At 42.1% G+C, this 17,397-nt stretch overlaps 1 protein-coding gene across 4 annotated transcripts; it reads right to left on the reverse strand.

Annotated features, from left to right (window-relative positions):
* Positions 1–6,242: 6,242 nt before the first annotated feature.
* On the reverse strand, positions 6,243–17,358 carry LOC123490751 (histone H3.v1-like). Of its 4 annotated transcripts, none has more exons than XM_045220627.1 (6): positions 16,120–17,358; positions 15,368–15,394; positions 15,247–15,273; positions 8,428–8,454; positions 7,629–7,652; positions 6,243–6,350 (listed from the first exon to the last, which is right to left on the reverse strand). In XM_045220627.1, exons 1-6 carry the CDS (start codon positions 16,252–16,254, stop codon positions 6,264–6,266), a joined length of 327 nt encoding a protein of 108 aa, XP_045076562.1. In that variant the 5' UTR covers positions 16,255–17,358; the 3' UTR covers positions 6,243–6,263. The 4 variants fall into 4 exon arrangements, with proteins under 4 accessions (XP_045076562.1, XP_045076561.1, XP_045076564.1 ...); XM_045220626.1 differs by having other exon boundaries at positions 15,368–15,397; XM_045220629.1 differs by lacking the exon at positions 7,629–7,652.
* Positions 17,359–17,397: the final 39 nt, after the last annotated feature.

Here is a 17,397-nt window from a genome sequence, read left to right on the forward strand (position 1 = left end):
CTAAAGGGGTAGTAAAGTGTTTGAATTCCACTGAATCACTCTCTGAGTATGGTACACGAGGTGGTTTCGTTGATTGTGAAGCTGGCCCAAACATGCCACGATCTGACTATAAAATTCATCCTCTAAAAAACGTTGCATAAAACTGAGTCGAAAAAGGATTTTGAAAGTGACCTACTCAAGCTTACGCTCTCTGTCACCCCCAAATCTGTGTATAAATCTGTTTTGAATGCAGACAGAGGGTAAAACATGAGTCCACATGCTTGTGAGCTCCAGACAAACACATGTTAAACCAGTGGGTCCAAAATGAGGAGAGAGAGCGCGACTCTAAATCTGTGCAGAGCTGTCCAGATGGCGTAGGCAAGATTTGGCTTAGGGCAACCAGGATTTACAGAGTAGAGTACGAGACAAAAAGGACTGTAAATTAGGGCCTATAGCAGCAGCAGGCAGTGGATGGGCTCCTCTATAACCGGGATGGGTAAACAAAACATTAACGGGCTGAAGTGCCATGTGTTAGATTTAACACCCACAAGACCGTGTACCTGATTAAGAATAGATAGACTGTGTATAGTTTGTGAGGAGGGAAGCTCTATACCCTGCTGTGAGGCATTTTATTGCTCTCCTCCTTTAGAAAAGTCATCCCCCAATTGAATTTCAGTGGTGCTTCACAGAAGGCTTAATTCCATTGATAGATGAAGGTGTAAAGGGGAGAATATTAATGGGTCAGGTGCAATTTTGTAATATGAAATAATATGCTCATTTCCAAGTAATCTGGGTGATGTATAAATTGTTTGTGCAGTGCCTTATCGTTAGCCGAAATGGCCTGTGTGGAGCCATAAATGATGTATCCGTTTAATAAATGAGGTCGAGAAATATCTAGGGCAGTTTATATAGCTCATGCTTTCCTCCGAATGGGAGAATGAATGAAGCAATGAACATTTTCATGCTCTAATTTGAGATGGGATTCAGTGACACTCTTGTCCCAGACCACTATATCTTCCCACTAACAAGAAAGAAAGACAGCCCTTTTGGAGGAAATTAATTATGCAGAGCACACAGATCATTAGGAAGTTGAATTAGTGTGACCTGTGGGTTTAATACCAAGGGGTTCAAGGATCAAGCACATTGTGGTGAGGGGGATACACAGGCAAATTACTGGTTTCGATATAAGATTCTAACCTGTAAGTGGAGCCCTTTGTTGTTATGACAGTCTTACCGTGAGCCACCTTACGGTATCAAGATGCCCAGGGAACAGTCGGAAAAGACATTGTTCCAAGGAAAACGGATATTTTAGAGACAAGAGAGGAGATAAAACCACATTAGTCAATGTGTGTTGATGGTAATACCTTCATCATTATGCTGGATGTGGCAGTGTGTTACAGTTTCAATTATGCCCACCGTTTGCGAAGTAATCTTGATTGCTTATTTTCTAAATTGGCAGGTAAAACAGAATTTGTGTAATGAATGTCATTCAAAGGTAATCACATACTACTACCAATAAATAAATCAGTGATTCAAACTGTTTTTCCGCTTCAAGGAGTTTATTCAGTACATATCAATTAAAATGGACTAATTATCTCAAATAAGAAAAAATAACATTTTAAAAACCATTTCCCTCAGTATAGCCTGAGAAGAAACAATCTCAGTAAAATAGAGTACAGTGAAGTCCCAAAAAACATACTGAAGAGCTACACACCAATATACCTGAGTAGCGGAAAAAATAACTGTTCTAACACTGAGGTAAGAAGTAAAGACACGCTTAATAGAAAATAACTCAAGTAAAAAGTGAAAGTCATCCAGTAAAATACTACTTGAGTAAAAGTCTAAAAGCATTTGGTTTTAAATAATTAAGTATCAAAAGTAAAAGCATAAAATAATTCAAATTCCTTATATTAAGCAAAACCAGACGGCATTTCCATTTTCTTGTTTTTTTATTCACGGATAGCCAGGGCACACTCCAACTACTCAGACATAATTTTCAAATGAAGAATGTGTGTTTAGTGAATCCGCCAGATCATAGGCAGTCAGGATCACCAGGGATAAGGTGAATTTGACCATTTTCTGTCCTGCTAAGCATTCAAAATGTATGACCCAGTACTTTTGGGTGTAAGGGAAAATGTATGGAGTAAAAAGTAGATTATTTTCTTTAGGAGATGTAGATAAATAAAAGTAGTCAAAAATATAGATAGTAGTAATGTACAAGATATCCAAAAAAATACAGCAGTACTTGAAAGTATTTTTCCTTGAAAGTGCACTTTACACCACTGGTACTATAACATTTTGTATTATGTCAATCTCTCGATGTAACTTCTCAAACTTATATGTTGTTATAATCATAGATATCATGTTATTCAATCTAATCACAGGATATTTAGGTATTGTATGCAAAATGTTTATCCTCCTATTGTACCAGCCTGTATATGTTAACATTGTACATTGATCTATAAAAAAACACAATGAATTGGAAAAAACATAATAGACCATGGGGAGCTGTTTAACCACTCTACTTTATGTGGCATCACTTTCTTACATCTAGGGGGATCTTAGTCTTACTTCCACTTCCTCCATTCAACAAAGTGCACAGTAGATCAGCAGACAGTAATGTTGCAGTGAGACGGTGTCCAGTAGCTGCTTGAAACACCGAGGCCTCCAAGCTTGCACGCTCATGAGGGTCATCACCTGTTAGTTTCCACAGCCAAAGTCATGAATGTATGGCTAAACCCATTTCTACATTTCTCTTCTTAAGAATTTGATTTTAAACCTAACCCTATTACCACTGCTAACCTGCTTAACTTCCTAATTAAAGTAAGACCAAAGTCATATGGCCTTTGTGACTTTGTGGCTGTGGAATCTGACTGGTTGTGATGGAAGCTGTGGAAACCCTAAGGGTCTTTCTCATGTTGGACTAGAGGCATAGAGGAGTCACTGGGTTGCATTCACACATATAGATCTAACATATTTGCCGGCATCGAGTGAGGCGCTGCATTGATAGATTTGTTTCAGTCTGAGGAGTCCATTCACGGTTTCACTGATTCACACAGAGTGATCTTCACTCAGATACTCACAGGGTTATAGCTGTTTCGGTCATTGACCGCTAAAGGTGTCGGGTGGTTGCTCATGCTCATCATCCTTACAAACTGTGGTATAAAATTACTATTTTCAATTTGAAACATGAGAAGTATGTCGAAATATTTAAATGCTTAAACATATGACTGTGTATGTACAATTAGAAAAGCTGCTAAAAATTACAAAGAGAACACTATGTAATTGAGCTACGCACTGGATAGAAGCTACCATAAACTAACAATGTTATACAAAAAAAGTGAAGTACAGCAATACATGTTCTCTCGTCCTAGTCCCCCCACGCAAATAAACATCTGGTAAAACAGGGGGGTTATGTCTGGGTAAAGGGCCGTACAGATAGTGTGTGATTGTGCAGGTTTCAGCCAGCAGGGTCCAGCAGGGGGGACATGTGCTTGTCCCGGTGAGAGCAGTTGGGGGCATCGTGGGTAGTCCGGTGGGTGGGGGCAGTCTGAGGGGGTCAGGGGGCCAGGAAGGGCCCCGGTGCTCTGGTCTCTCTAGGCTGGAAGAGAAAAGAAAGGTCACCAATGTCGCCTCTGCTAGCGGCTGTGGGTCCTAAGCTTCCAGTCACCACTGTGCCCAAAGCCCATGCCATCTCTGAGTGCCAGTCCCTCCCGAGGCAATTCAGTAGCCCACTGAAGGCTTTCTCTCTAACCTGGGGTGACAGGTTTGGCTTTTATGAGGGAGGGGGTGCGGTGGGCTGTGTCATCCCGATCAAAGTCTCAGGCTGTTCCCCTCCTGCAGCGAGCAGAGCCTTTTCCTACACTACTGGAGAGGGGCGAAAGAGTGCGGCTGAAGATTACTGAATTACATATATATTATCCTCACTCTGCCACAGGGGAGAGAAAAGAGAATTCATGTGATATCGTTTATACGGCTGTTCAATGATCCTTCAGGCATTCTGTGCTCAATGAAGCTTTTTTGTGTAAAGAGACTGGTGACAGTCCCTGTTAAATAGCCCAATGTCTCTGTTCTCTGTAGCTTCTCTGACAGAACACTTATGAAAACACACAGCTACCAATCACAGAATACAGCAACACAGTGTACATTTCAGACAGGGATTATATCCTCACTTTTACACTGGTTGGGTTATGTGGTTTTAGGATTTATACATGTGATGTAAAATGTAATGTAATATATGTAATCTGTATGATCTCATACAGATTATTACCTAGGTACAGTTAGGGGCACTAAATAATATAATTCAATGGTTTAATAAGTGCCAGTATGAAGACACATTTGATAAATGGGTACAAAAAGGCACAGAGAGATACATGTACTGAATTGTTTCTTTTTAAATTACTCTAGAAAGACATTCAGTAACAAGAAGACATGTTTATGAGTTATACGATGCAGCCATGTCAGTTCACTGCAAACTACCTCTTTCCAGTTATGCACTGCCACCCAGTGGCAGAGAAGAGAAATGATTAAGTAATAAAGTAGTTTATTTTTAACCCGGGCAGTAGTAAATGACATCCTAAACCTTTCCTGGCTGCCAACTACTCATCCTCTCTTCTCCTGCTGAAAAAAGAAAACTGAGTAATGACAATGTTGATGACAAGGTAAAAGCAAGACATCAGATCAGAGGAGGAACCAAGATATCCCACTCAAAGTACTATCAATATAAGAGCCAGACTGTAGTTGAACTCACATATTAGTTTATTTAAATTAAAAAAGAGCACAGATGACTCATTTTACAGTGCTAGTTTAATAAAGAGAGCATCCAGAACAAAACTACATTGCCATTAAGTGTTATCTCTCAGCTGTAGCTGGATTACAGTTGAACAAGATTACTTTGAGGAGTGGAGCAACTGATTTCATTCAGATAAGGCAGTTATCCATCAATAACCATAACAAAGATTCAGTAGAATATTCAGCTGGCTAATGTCTTGTCAGATCCTTCTCAAAGTGGAACAAGAGTTTGCATCAAGGCGGAACACTGGTGAGAACATCCGTAACGTGTTTGCTGGTTGATACTACTACCTCTGCTTCCTCTACTCTCTGTCCTTCTTCTTCCTCCTTGGCGTAACAAAAAAAATACAAAAAAAGATTTTTTGGTGAAGAAGGTCCCAGCACAGGGGAAAACGAAAAAGTAGCATGTATAGTTGGGTTAAAAGGGAGTCAAACCATATTATAATCCAGGGGAGGCATCAAGAAAACAGGTAGGAGAGATGAGATTGGGAAAGACCACTAGGAACACTAGGAATATATCCACTACTTAGGCCAAGGGGACAAGTTAGCCACAGGGATAGTGCACCATTCCCTTAACTGCTAGTGAAGTAGTAAGAGTAGTGTGGGCCTTTAAGCAAGGCCCTCTATGGGGTGGTGTCATATGACAACGAAAACTGCAAGGCACTGCATACTTCACAAATCATCCAGACCACATTCCATCCGAGGTGCATCTGTTGGGTTGAGCATGGTGTTGCGCTAATGCAATTAGCTACATTTCTACAAACGTAAATAGCCTTTACCCTATGGGCTAAATTTTAAAAGGTGGTGAAGTGCAATTACTTAGTCCTGTGACCAATGAATTCACTGTTTTTAATGACTAAGTTTACCAGAAAACTTGCTTGTGGATATAGTGCTTGCTGTGTATTCAAGATTTGATAAATTATGTCCACGGTAACAAATTATTTAAAGAGTGTAGTCTGGTGCAACATATGTGACACTGCCAAGATCTTGTTGTGGGGGATCATTGCGTACGTCAACAAACAGTCCATTAATCTTCTGCAGTGCTTGTCCTGTCCACACTCAGTCTCAAGACTCTCCTCGCAAAGAGAAGCCATGCCAATGGCTTTTTAAACATCCCGTTTGTCATCGGGTTTTCGTCAAGTCACTAGAGATTCCTATGCAAACACTGTAAGATCCAATTCACAAGGGTACGTCTAGTGTTGTCAGACTTATGCTCATGTGCACAGAGGCAGATCTTGACCCCTAAAAGATGCATGTCACCTGTTATGAAACATTCACTGGCACAATGCTGCAGAATACTCAAGCCTCCAGGTAAACCAACGGACAATGACCTCATCCCAGTCACACTGCATCAAAACCCCAACCAGAGTCCAGATAATTTCCAAATTTTAAAGACAGCATACCACAGGAGGGATGCTGGCAGCCTTATGGAATAAAAGGGTAGAGAGCTCTTCTCAAACCCATCACTAAATCCACATATGCATAAGATCCGTTTACTCCACGTCAGGGGCCACACCATGCAATGGGCTGGGAGCGCAGACAGAATATACCTCTGTTACCTCTGGGGCCTCTTCTTCTTCCTAAGGATGGGGATATCAGGGGTTTTGAGCATTTCCATGTCAAAGAGGGAACAAAGGCAAGAGATACAACAACCTATATTTGAGATAAGTGAAACGGCATGTCACTAAGGAGACTTCAAGAGGGGGAGGAAAACCCTGTGTTACTTAATGTTCCCATTATTATTATTATGATTATTATAACCATAAATATACCAAATGACCGTGTTGGAGATGTTGTGTCGTGCTGCACACCATCAGTTATCTGTACCACAGAGACCACAACCCGATGCAGCAGCACAGACAGACATAGAGAGATGAGAGAGAGATCTAAGATCCACAGAAGACGCCACAAATTACAACCAGAGGAAACTCTCTTCTTGCTCCTGCAATGAAAATATAGGAGGAGGTGGAGGAGGTGGAGGAGAGCAAGAAAGGGGAGGAAGAAGAGAGCAAAAGCAGAGAAGCTTGTGTGGAAGAGGAGGGAGGGCAGGCAGTGGCAGTTTGGAATGTTGGAGAGGCTCTGTGTGTGTGTGTGGTGGGGGGGGGTGTGTGTGTGTGTGTAATTTACTAAAATCTGTATGAATGACAGTGCTGGGTTTCTCTATCATGGTCTGTGTTCTGATGGCTACCAGAGTTACCATGTTGTTCATCCAACTATGTGATTGAGATTATCTGGCATGACAGAGAGGGCTAAAGAAATATAGTAAAGGCTACAGTCTGTTCAGATGCCATAGGTGAGATAGGGTCTGTTTAATCTACACAAAAAGTAGTCAAAGAGGAAATTGAAGGAACGCTGAATAAACTGTGCAAGATGTGGAAGCAAGAAAAGCAGATAGATAGAATGGTGGAGAGGTAGAGGGGACGAGTGTGGTTTTAAAAAAACTCGTATCAATCTACCTCGAAAGCTGTCGCAGCTCTTCTTCCTCCCTAGAAAGGATAGAGATTAAGTGTCAGTGGTGTAGATGGAGGGGTCAGAGGTGTCACCAGAGGCATGCGCTATAGGAAAAGTATGTTGTTTAAAATGGAATCTACAGGGATAGTTCAGGCTGACAGGAAGGAAGCAGCTACAGGACTAGGGAAGAAATGAGGAAGAGGAAGGCTAAAAGAGAGGGGGAGACGGACAGAGGTTTGGGAGGGCGTGAACACAGGCTACTGATGAGGGAACGAACAGCAGATAGATCACAAGACAAGCTCTTCCGTCCCACAACACAAAGGCTTCTGATCTCCATCAGACAAACCCACACAGCTGGTGACTAAGGGAACAACCAGAGAAATTCACAGTCGCAGACATCCAGTTACCTCCGACCCCAAATCCTCTTCTCCCTGGAAAACCAAACCAAGAGATGGGGAAAAGGGCAAAGGGGGGAGGGGTCAATGTGTGGAGGAGGTACAAGGAGTTGCTGGAGGAGGAGACCCTCTTGCAGATAGCTTTACATGCATGATTCAACATGAACCAAGCTGGAGCCCTAAAATATTTAGTTCAGCTTAATTATCTTTATGTGACTTTATTGGATTTATTTAGACTTACTGTACTATCCTTGTTACTGTATCTGGTGTTAACTACTTATACAATATATATTTAAATGTAGACAGAGTAGCAGCTAAACGAGCATTACATTTTTTCAAAATCAAATCATCAAACTATCTTATCAAATGACAAATAGGAATGTTATTGACTAGGGTATCTAATGATTATATCACTAAGGTGGCATGCCATAGAAAATATCAGTAGTGTTCTAAAACTGTCAAGGATTAAGATGAAATGCATCCAAACATACAGCAATCCCTCCCACAGGGAGACCTGTGGAAAATGAGACGGGGACAAAAAACTACAAAAAGAAGGAAGAGGGGGTTTCAAGCATTCAATATTGCACAAGAAACGCTACACCAAAGAAGAATATGTGAGGTTAGTTGTCTGGACATTGGACACAGACCACAATCACAAGGATGCAAACAAACCACACATTAAAAACTGAACACCCAAGGCCCTTAGCTCAGAAACTGAGACTACAGTATTTAATTAATTCAATTTAAGGACTGAACACTACAGCTATTGAACATCGAACACAATTCAAAGTAAATGTAAATGTAGATCTACCTCAGAAACCGGCTGATCGTCTTCTCCCTAAAACAACGAATAGTAATGATTGGCTTTGGATCAACTCACTTGCTTTCACCAGGTTACTGTAACTAGGAAATACAGATTTTAACAAATGGATTATTACTACACTGCTCAAAAAAATAAAGGGAACACTTAAACAACACAATGTAACTCCAAGTCAATCACACTTCTGTGAAATCAAACTGTCCACTTAGGAAGCAACACTGATTGACAATAAATGTCACATGCTGTTGTGCAAATGGAATAGACAACAGGTGGAAATTATAGGCAATTAGCAAGACACCCCCAATAAAGGACTGGCTTTGCAGGTGGTGACCACAGACCACTTCTCAGTTCCTATGCTTCCTGGCTGATGTTTTGGTCACTTTTGAATGCTGCCGGTGCTTTCACTCTAGTGGTAGCATGAGACGGAGTCTACAACCCACACAAGTGGCTCAGGTAGTGCAGCTCATCCAGGACGGCACAACAATGCGGGCTGTGGCAAGAAGGTTTGCTGTGTCTGTCAGCGTAGTGTCCAGAGCATGGAGGCGCTACCAGGAGACAGGCCAGTACATCAGGAGACGTGGAGGAGGCCGTAGGAGGGCAACAACCCAGCAGCAGGACTGCTACCTCCGCCTTTGTGCAAGGAGGAGCAGGAGGAGCACTGCCAGAGGCCTGCAAAATGACCTCCAGCAGGCCACAAATGTGCATGTGTCTGCTCAAACGGTCAGAAACAGACTCCATGAGGGTGGTATGAGGGCCCGACGTCCACAGGTGGGGGTTGTGCTTACAATCCAACACCGTGCAGGATGTTTGGCATTTGCCAGAGAACACCAAGATTGGCTTAAATTCGCCACTGGCGCCCTGTGCTCTTCACAGATGAAAGCAGGTTCACACTGAGCATGTGACAGACGTGACAGAGTCTGGAGAAGCCGTGGAGAACGTTCTGCTGCCTGCAACATCCTCCAGCATGACCGGTTTGGCGGTGGGTCAGTCATGGTGTGGGGTGGCATTTCTTTGGGGCGCCGCACAGCCTCCATGTGCTCGCCAGAGGTAGCCTGACTGCCATTAGGTACGAGATGAGATCCTCAGACCCCCTTGTGAGACCATATGCTGGTGCGGTTGGCCTGGGTTCCTCCTAATGCAAGACAATGCTAGACCTCATGTGGCTGGAGTGTGTCAGCAGTTCCTGCAAGAGGAAGGCATTGATGCTATGGACTGGCCCGCCCGTTCCCCAGACCTGAATCCAATTGAGTACATCTGGGACATCATGTCTCGCTCCACCCACGAACGCCACGTTGCACTACAGACTGTCTAGGAGTCATCAGGAGCATGCCCAGGCGTTGTAAGGAGGTCATACAGGCACGTGGAGGCCACACACACTACTGAGCCTCATTTTGACTTGTTTTAAGGACATTACATCAAAGATGGATCAGCCTGTAGTGTGGTTTTCCACTTTAATTTTGAGGGTGACTCCAAATCCAGACCTCCATGGGTTGATAAATTTGATTTCCATTGATAATTTTTGTGTGATTTTGTTGTCAGCACATTCAACTATGTAAAGAAAAAAGTATTTAATAAGATTATTTAATTCATTCAGATCTAGGATGTGTTATTTTAGTGTTCCCTTTATTTTTTTGAGCAGTGTACAATCCAATAACATCACAAGTGCTTTGATATCTATTGACACATAAGTCTGATGGATATATTCAGTTGAACCTATTCAATAGCATATAACTTAATATCTTATCAATAACGAGTTTACAGTGGTTCACTCCGTAGTGAACAACAGTGCCCAGAGTAACACTAACACATGTCTCGGTTTACTCCGCGTCTGTTTGTTTGTGCCACAGCACATTGTATTCAACACCAGCATTCGCTTCTGAGGCACTTCTGAGCCCAGCAGAACACAACAGTGGTATGAGACATTAAAACAATGTGAAATTTGACCTTTGCTGATCAGTCAGGCTTTTGCCTTCATATAACCTTTACCATTCTCAATACAGCTTTCATGTCACAATAAAAGCATTAATTAATGAATGAAGCTGCTGGTGAGTGAGAAACTTTGCAAGTGTATATAGCATGTTATTAAGCATGTATGATGTAATCATGTTTTGGCTAGCAGACATAGCTGGGCCTGGGCATTGGCAGAGAAACTTCATAGTCAGTGGCGGCTGGCCGATAGAGGGGCGCTAGGGCGTCGCCCCCTTAAATAAAATTATTTTTAAAAAAAAATAAAAAAATAAAAATAATAATAATAATTATAAAAACATCAGTATGTCAATATTTGTGTGTTTGAAATATGGAATGCACACAGTAATATGTGTAAGATATGATAGAAAATCATATTCGCAACCTTTCCTCTGCCTGTCAAACGCCTCGTCAGCTCTGGGCGATACAGAAAGTGCCCCGAGGAGGCGGGTCTACGTAGCAGTTAAGCCAATTGCTAATTTAAGATATGAATGTATGACATAAAATGTAGCTAATCAGCGATTTTAATTCGAATCCAAGGAGGGCGATTATTTTATCGCCCCAAGCTCGCCCCTGATAAAATAAGGACCGGGCTCCAGTGGCGCCATTTTTACTAGACGACAATGGCGACGCAAACGTTACTCCTCCAAGACCCAACCCTAACTCGGTGAAATCTCTCCTCCAAGATCCGTTTGAGAGGAGAACTTTGTCGAGAAAGTTCGGGTGAAAGAGCTGGGCCCAGATCAACCTGACCTCTCAATCAGACAGCAGGCTAGCGACAAAGGGAAGCAGTATATGCGCGGCTTCTCCCGTAGCTGGTACACCAGGAAGGCTTGGCTAGCTAGGGTGCACTGATGCTAATGCTTTATTTTGCTTTCCGTGCTTGCTTTTTTAAAACGACGGGGTCAGATTCAGCATGGACAGGTACCGGAGTGAGGGATATGAAGCACCTGTCAGAGAAGGTAAAGAAACATGAGAACACCAGGGCACACATGGACAACTCTGTAAAGCTAGCTGTATTAGGAAGGGTGAACATTGCTACGCAGCTGGATGACGGCCACAGGATTGCGGTGAGGAAACACAATGAGGAGGTGGATAAAAACAGGCACATTCTATCCAAAATTATCGATTGTGTGAAGTTCTGTGGGGCTTTTGAGTTGGCCTTGCGTGGGCACGGAGACTCCCCAGAGCCTCTACAACACGGTGGAACTTCCACAGTCGCGCTGTAAACACTGTGTACGAGTACAGGGATGACCTCCTAACGTGTTTCCAGACCATCAGAGACTCTGGGAACTTTGATGCCCCGACTGTCAGAGAGGCGGGGGGCTTTGTGAGGATGCTCGAAGACGAGGCTTTCTGTTTTTTCCTGGCACTGTTCCACAAGATCATGCCAAATGTGGACATGCTTTTCAGCCAGCTGCAGAAGAGGAACATCGACCCTGTCTTCATTAAAGCACTTGTCCAGAGGTTCACAGAAAGCATGCTAACAATCAGGTAAATAACTATATTTACTATTGGCTGATAAAGATGCTGTTAGAAAGATGAATAGTTCACTTACAACAGTTTAAAAGCCTAAATGTGTCTGGTCATCAAAGTGAGTGATTATCATAGAGCCGTCACAATTATATTTGTTTTAGTATTTTAAAAGGAAAGAGAAGACATTTACATTACATTTTAGTCATTTAGTAGACGCTCTTATCCAGAGCGACTTACAGTTAAGAGTGCATACATTTTTCATACTGGCCCCCGTGGGAAACGAACCCACAACCCTGGCGTTGCAAGCGCCATGCTCTACCAACTGAGCTACACGGGACCACATTAGTTTTGGCAAGATCTGAAAAAAGAAGTTGGTGGAGTGCAACCCTCAAACATTGAAGAATTACAGCAGTTTGCTGCTGAAGAATGGGCCAAATTGCCAGCAGAAAAGGTGCAGCAAGCTCATTGATGTCTACAATAAGCATATGTTGGCAGCTATCTTGGCCAAAAGCTGTGCAACCAAGTACTAGCTCCAGGGTGCCAATAATTTAGTCCATGACATTTGTCTATATTTTCTAAATTACAATTGTAAACTTAAGTTTACAGAAATATAATTAAAGGTGTGGAGACCCATTTTTCCTCTCAAATTTCAACTGATTTTAGAAGAAATAGGGAATTATTTAAGAAAAGCCCAAGGGTGCCAATATATTTGGACACAGCTGTATGCCTTCAGTCTAATTGGAATGTATGGCAGTAGAGTTGTTTGTATTTCTCCCTAACCAAAATGGCTGCCATTAGGATACCATTCAGGATTTTTTTTCACCTGTGTTACCACGACAATCACGCCAAATGAGCATTGCATTTGTGTGCTCCTTCAGTGTGAATGCGCAAATTTGATATGGGTCACATGTAAAACTGATACATAATTGATACAGATTTACGGTATGTTGCCTATATATTACTATATACCGGTATTGATGCACAGACCAGTTTGGGTTTTTACTTTACCTTCTATAACGGTATTTCAATGTTTGGTTTGTTAAATGTGGTAATGCCACTCCGCCATGTGTAACGTCCGTTTTTCTAGTTTACTCCGCAATTTGGGTCGTCTCTCTCCCTCTCTCACCAAGTACCACCCGTCACTCAAGGAGCGCAGTTGTTGTTACTCGACCACGAGAACAAGTGTTTGTCCAAAAAGACACAATCAGACGTTGATAATAATGCAGGAAAGTACTACACAGTTTGTAATAATTATTCAGGTGTCCACCAGGTCAATTTCTAGAAGAGGCCTAGTTGTTATTGAAGATTAACTTTATTGCTAAGTGCACAGCAGAACAAAATTATGTTGCATCCCTCTCACAAATGTAATAGAAAAAGGCTTTAAAACGTAATAACATCAGTTAATTATGTACATCACAGGTTAAAAGCAGTTACTAGACATAGTTTGTGTGTATATACACACTATCTGTCTGTCTGTCTGTCTGTCTGTCTATATATATATATATATATATATATAAGTCACTGGTTGTGTGTTGAGGGGGAATTACAGTGAGCTAAGAAGTCTGATTGCAAGTTATCAAATTAAACTTTATTTTTTGGACCCAGGGCCTCAATTCCCTCTTTGTGTGGGGACAGCGCATCTGACGAAAGCAGCAACAGCCCATCAGCGACGGAGGATGCTGGGACCAGGAGAACAACAGAGGTTGGCTATAGAGGTAAGTTGTGATGTAATTGTCAGTGTTTCCCCATAGAACTTTTTTCAGGCCTGGTAGTATGTAGCCAAAACCCTGAACAATCAGCACCTTGGTAATCATATACTTGAGTTGGACATAGGCATGTGTCAGTCAGGATCACTTGCATCAAAATAGCTTAATTGCAAATTAAAGCTGATGATGTATCTTTTACAGGTATGTGATACCATCCTGAGTCATGCCAAAGAGAGGTTCTCCTTCACCCAGCACCTCATCAGCGCAACACTATTGCACGGAGAGTTGTTCCCACAACACAGTGTGAAGTTCCCCGATACAGCGCTTGAAACAACCGTGGAGGCGTACCCCATGTTGAACAAGGCCAAGCTCAAAACCGAACTGTCCCTCATCTATGAGAACAGTGAGTTCAAGGCTTGTAGTGGTGCAGTGCCCCTGTACCAGTTCTTCATGGAGAACAACCTTCAGAGCACTTTCACAGAGACTGCCAGCCTCCTCAAGATCCTCATCACCACACCCATGACAACTGCTGAGTCAGAAAGGTGCTTCTCTACACTGAAAAGGATCAAGACCTTCCTGAGAAACAGCATGACACAGGATCGCCTGAACGCTCTGGCCATGCTCTCCATGGAGAAGAAACTTGTCAGGGGGACATTCCTGACTTTAATCAAAGGGTCATTGAGAGGTTTGCCACTCAGAAGGACAGACGGGCAAAATTCCTGTACAAATAAGATGACAGACACACACACACAGAGCAGCTCTGGCCGCATGTTTCTTTGTATATAGTTGACCTTAGCATAAAAAATCCAGTTATATATGGTACTCTAGAAAGTCTTAATAGTGTCTTTGCTAATATTACTGTATATATGTTGTTTTGTATCAATTAATTGTTGCAGTTCTGGAGCACATTAACAATTAGTCACATTTAGTATGATCATAAAATACTGTATGCTATTCTTCCAGTCAAAGGTTTGAGTTCATCCACTTGATATCCATTTCTATATTATACATCCTTTTATACAGTGTAAGATTTCCTATAAACTTTATAATAATTTCATGTTATTGTCCACTTTCCACTCTGTTCTGACAGCATGCCTGTTGCGTTGCCTGTTTACTACCAATGGTAAAAAGTTCACTTTAAATGCAAATGAAAGGCTTGGGTTTGTGTAATATGTTTTTGTGTAAGAATGCCTCAACTTTTAATATTGGCATTAAATAATTACTGAATGTTTCACTGAGCACTGCTGTCCTGCAGTTTGTGTTAAAATATATCGCGATGGTTACAGGAAAAAAAAAAGTATGGCACAGCCCCCACCGAGAATATTTTTCACAGCCGCCACTGTTCATAGTACTGATTTATAATCAGTGACTATGGCCAGGAAAACATAGACCTAACATCTGTATGTCCCTTTTAGACCTACATGTATATGCTTTGTTTAGAATAGTTGAATGACTAAAAAAGTTAATAATTTACTTAATTCCAGAATATTAGAGTTCAATAAAGGCACAATGTAGTATGGAACCATGTGCCAGGTCTATTGGATCCAGGCTAAAAGCGTTACTTAGTGGGGCAGATGGCACAATGCAGAGAGCAATGGCTGTTATTAATGATAATGCCCTTCATATCAGGCATTACTCCGGTGGACACAGTGTCGCCTGTTACCTTAGCCTCCTCATCCTCTACTTCTTCCTGTTTAGGATAAGAGAGAAAAACAGTGAGAAAAACATGACTCCCAAATTTCTATTTGATTTCAATACTTTTCAGAAATGTAAAAACACTTTACCTGGGCTTCTTCCTCCTTCACGGGGGCCTTCTGACAGAAAGGGTAGAAAATAGAAAAGATTGTGTATCAGTATTTTTAGAATGATAGCATGACCTCAAGGAGACATGTGGGAAACAGAGAACCTCTCCTCAAACATGGATGAGACACTTCTACATGGGAGGTCGTGCAACTTGAACAGATCTCACAGATCAGGCACATTGAACAACAACATTGTGGGATTTCCAGAGGACCCCCACCAACACATACACACCTAGACATGGATGGACAGTGGAACGACACATACACACCTAGACATGGAAACACATACAACACATACACACCTAGACATGGTTGTGGAACAAAGGACATAGTACATATAAAAGAAAATCAAGACCAATGACTATGTAGCAGTCATTGAGATGACACAAAGGCTGCAAATGGAGTCAATTAAAACTAAAAAACTAAACAACAAACAAAGAGATTACAGTTAACTAATACAGAACAGAGAAGTGGTTGAACATCCAACAGATCTAAGGAACAAACAGAACAGTCAACAGTCAATAGAAACAGTTACAGAACAGTCAATTGAAACAGTTATGGGACAGTCAATATAACAGTATACAGGTGGGTTAGTATGGTCCAGAGTTGAGGAGGAGACGAGGACAACAGGAGCTCGAGGGAAACAAAACCCCGAGGTAGAGGAAAATAAAACATTAAAGAGATAGAGGAGATGTCACGGGAGGACACAGCACAGGATTCTGGGAGACAATTACAGTGTCTTCTGCGGCTTCCTCCTCCTCCTCTGAAACCTTCTCTTCTGCGGCCTCTTCTGCTGCCTCCTCTCCTGTTCCTCCTCCCACCTCTGCTTCCATCTCCTCTGTGTGTTCATCTCCATTGCACTCCTCCATCGGAACCTCTCTTTCCTAGAGTGAAAACACCCATGTGCCGTCAAGGGGGAAAATACTATGTATTTGAATAGTAATGACTCAGCAGCTGTCATGGGCACACAAACACCAGGAGGGGAGCAGCCCTACTGCTGGAGTCACATGTTCAAAGACATCACAGAGTAAGGCATCAGCATCAGCAGCTCCTCTGAGTAAAGGAAAATGCATGAATAAATGAAGGGAAATTACATATGGTTACAAGGTGATGAATAGCAGCATATTGGTGCTGTGGAGAGAAATGAGAGGTTTGCAATGATGTATGCTGTAGCAAGGAAGACTGCATATTATCACACTGCCGGAAGCCAGCTAAATCAGTCCAGTCAACAGTACCACATCATTGCAACTTAAATGGAAAATAAACCGGCCTGGTACTCTGGATAACTGCAAAAGCAGAGGGCGGCTGAACTGTTTTCCCAGAAATACCCATGAAGCTGGTCCAGTAAAATGAACTCAATTTGCACTCTTCTTGAAACAGCACCCTCTAAAAGCCTGTGGAATTTGTTAGAGGAAGATCACAGGTTCAGCTGGGCAATACTTTCTCTGCTGTCCCTGGCCACCTCCTTGAAAAAAAATATAAAAAATAATTTCTCTGTGATGCTCATGCACCAGGTCAATCTCTTCGGTTTGGCAGCATCCCAAAGTGAGTTGAGAAGTTTGCTTAATGTACTTTTTTCTTAATATATCTCCATATAAATGTTCATATCATAATTTTTTACAACAGCATCAGACTCTTCTGTAAGAACAGTCCTATTATACAAAAAGGTTATGCTGGATGGGAGGAAACCGGGGAGAAATGGTAAAGGTGAGACAGGGACTGAGGGGATCAGAGAAAGGTATTACTAGTGTGTCATCAAGGTTCTCCTCCTCAACCTCCTCAGCTTCAAGGTTCTCTTCATCCTCAGCATCATCAGTTCCGTTCACAACGGTCTCACTCTCAACGGTTCCGTTCTCAACGGTCTCATTCTCAACAGTCCCATTTTCAACAGGCCCATTCTCAACAGTCCCATTTTCAACAGGCCTATTCTCAAGGATAAATGCCTTTTCCGCCTCTTTCGCTTCCTGCACCAAGGAAAATTGGCAGGTTGTTTAACACAGTTGCATCATCCT

The sequence above is a fragment of the Coregonus clupeaformis genome, unplaced genomic scaffold (genome assembly GCF_020615455.1).
Source record: "Coregonus clupeaformis isolate EN_2021a unplaced genomic scaffold, ASM2061545v1 scaf4613, whole genome shotgun sequence".
In the NCBI taxonomy this organism is placed as follows: domain Eukaryota; kingdom Metazoa; phylum Chordata; class Actinopteri; order Salmoniformes; family Salmonidae; genus Coregonus; species Coregonus clupeaformis.

Bases quoted from the DNA above. Each gene is read 5' to 3' on its own strand.
- LOC123490751 (XM_045220626.1), bottom strand. From the start codon at position 16,254: ATGGAGGAGTGCAATGGAGATGAACACACAGAGGAGATGGAAGCAGAG. The intron at 15,274-15,367 runs GTAAAGTGTTTT...TATCCTAAACAG, and splicing joins TGAAGGAGGAAGAAGCCCAG to GAAGAAGTAGAGGATGAGGA. The intron at 8,455-15,246 runs GTAACAGGCGAC...TCGTTGTTTTAG, and splicing joins TAGAGGATGAGGAGGCTAAG to GGAGAAGACGATCAGCCGGT.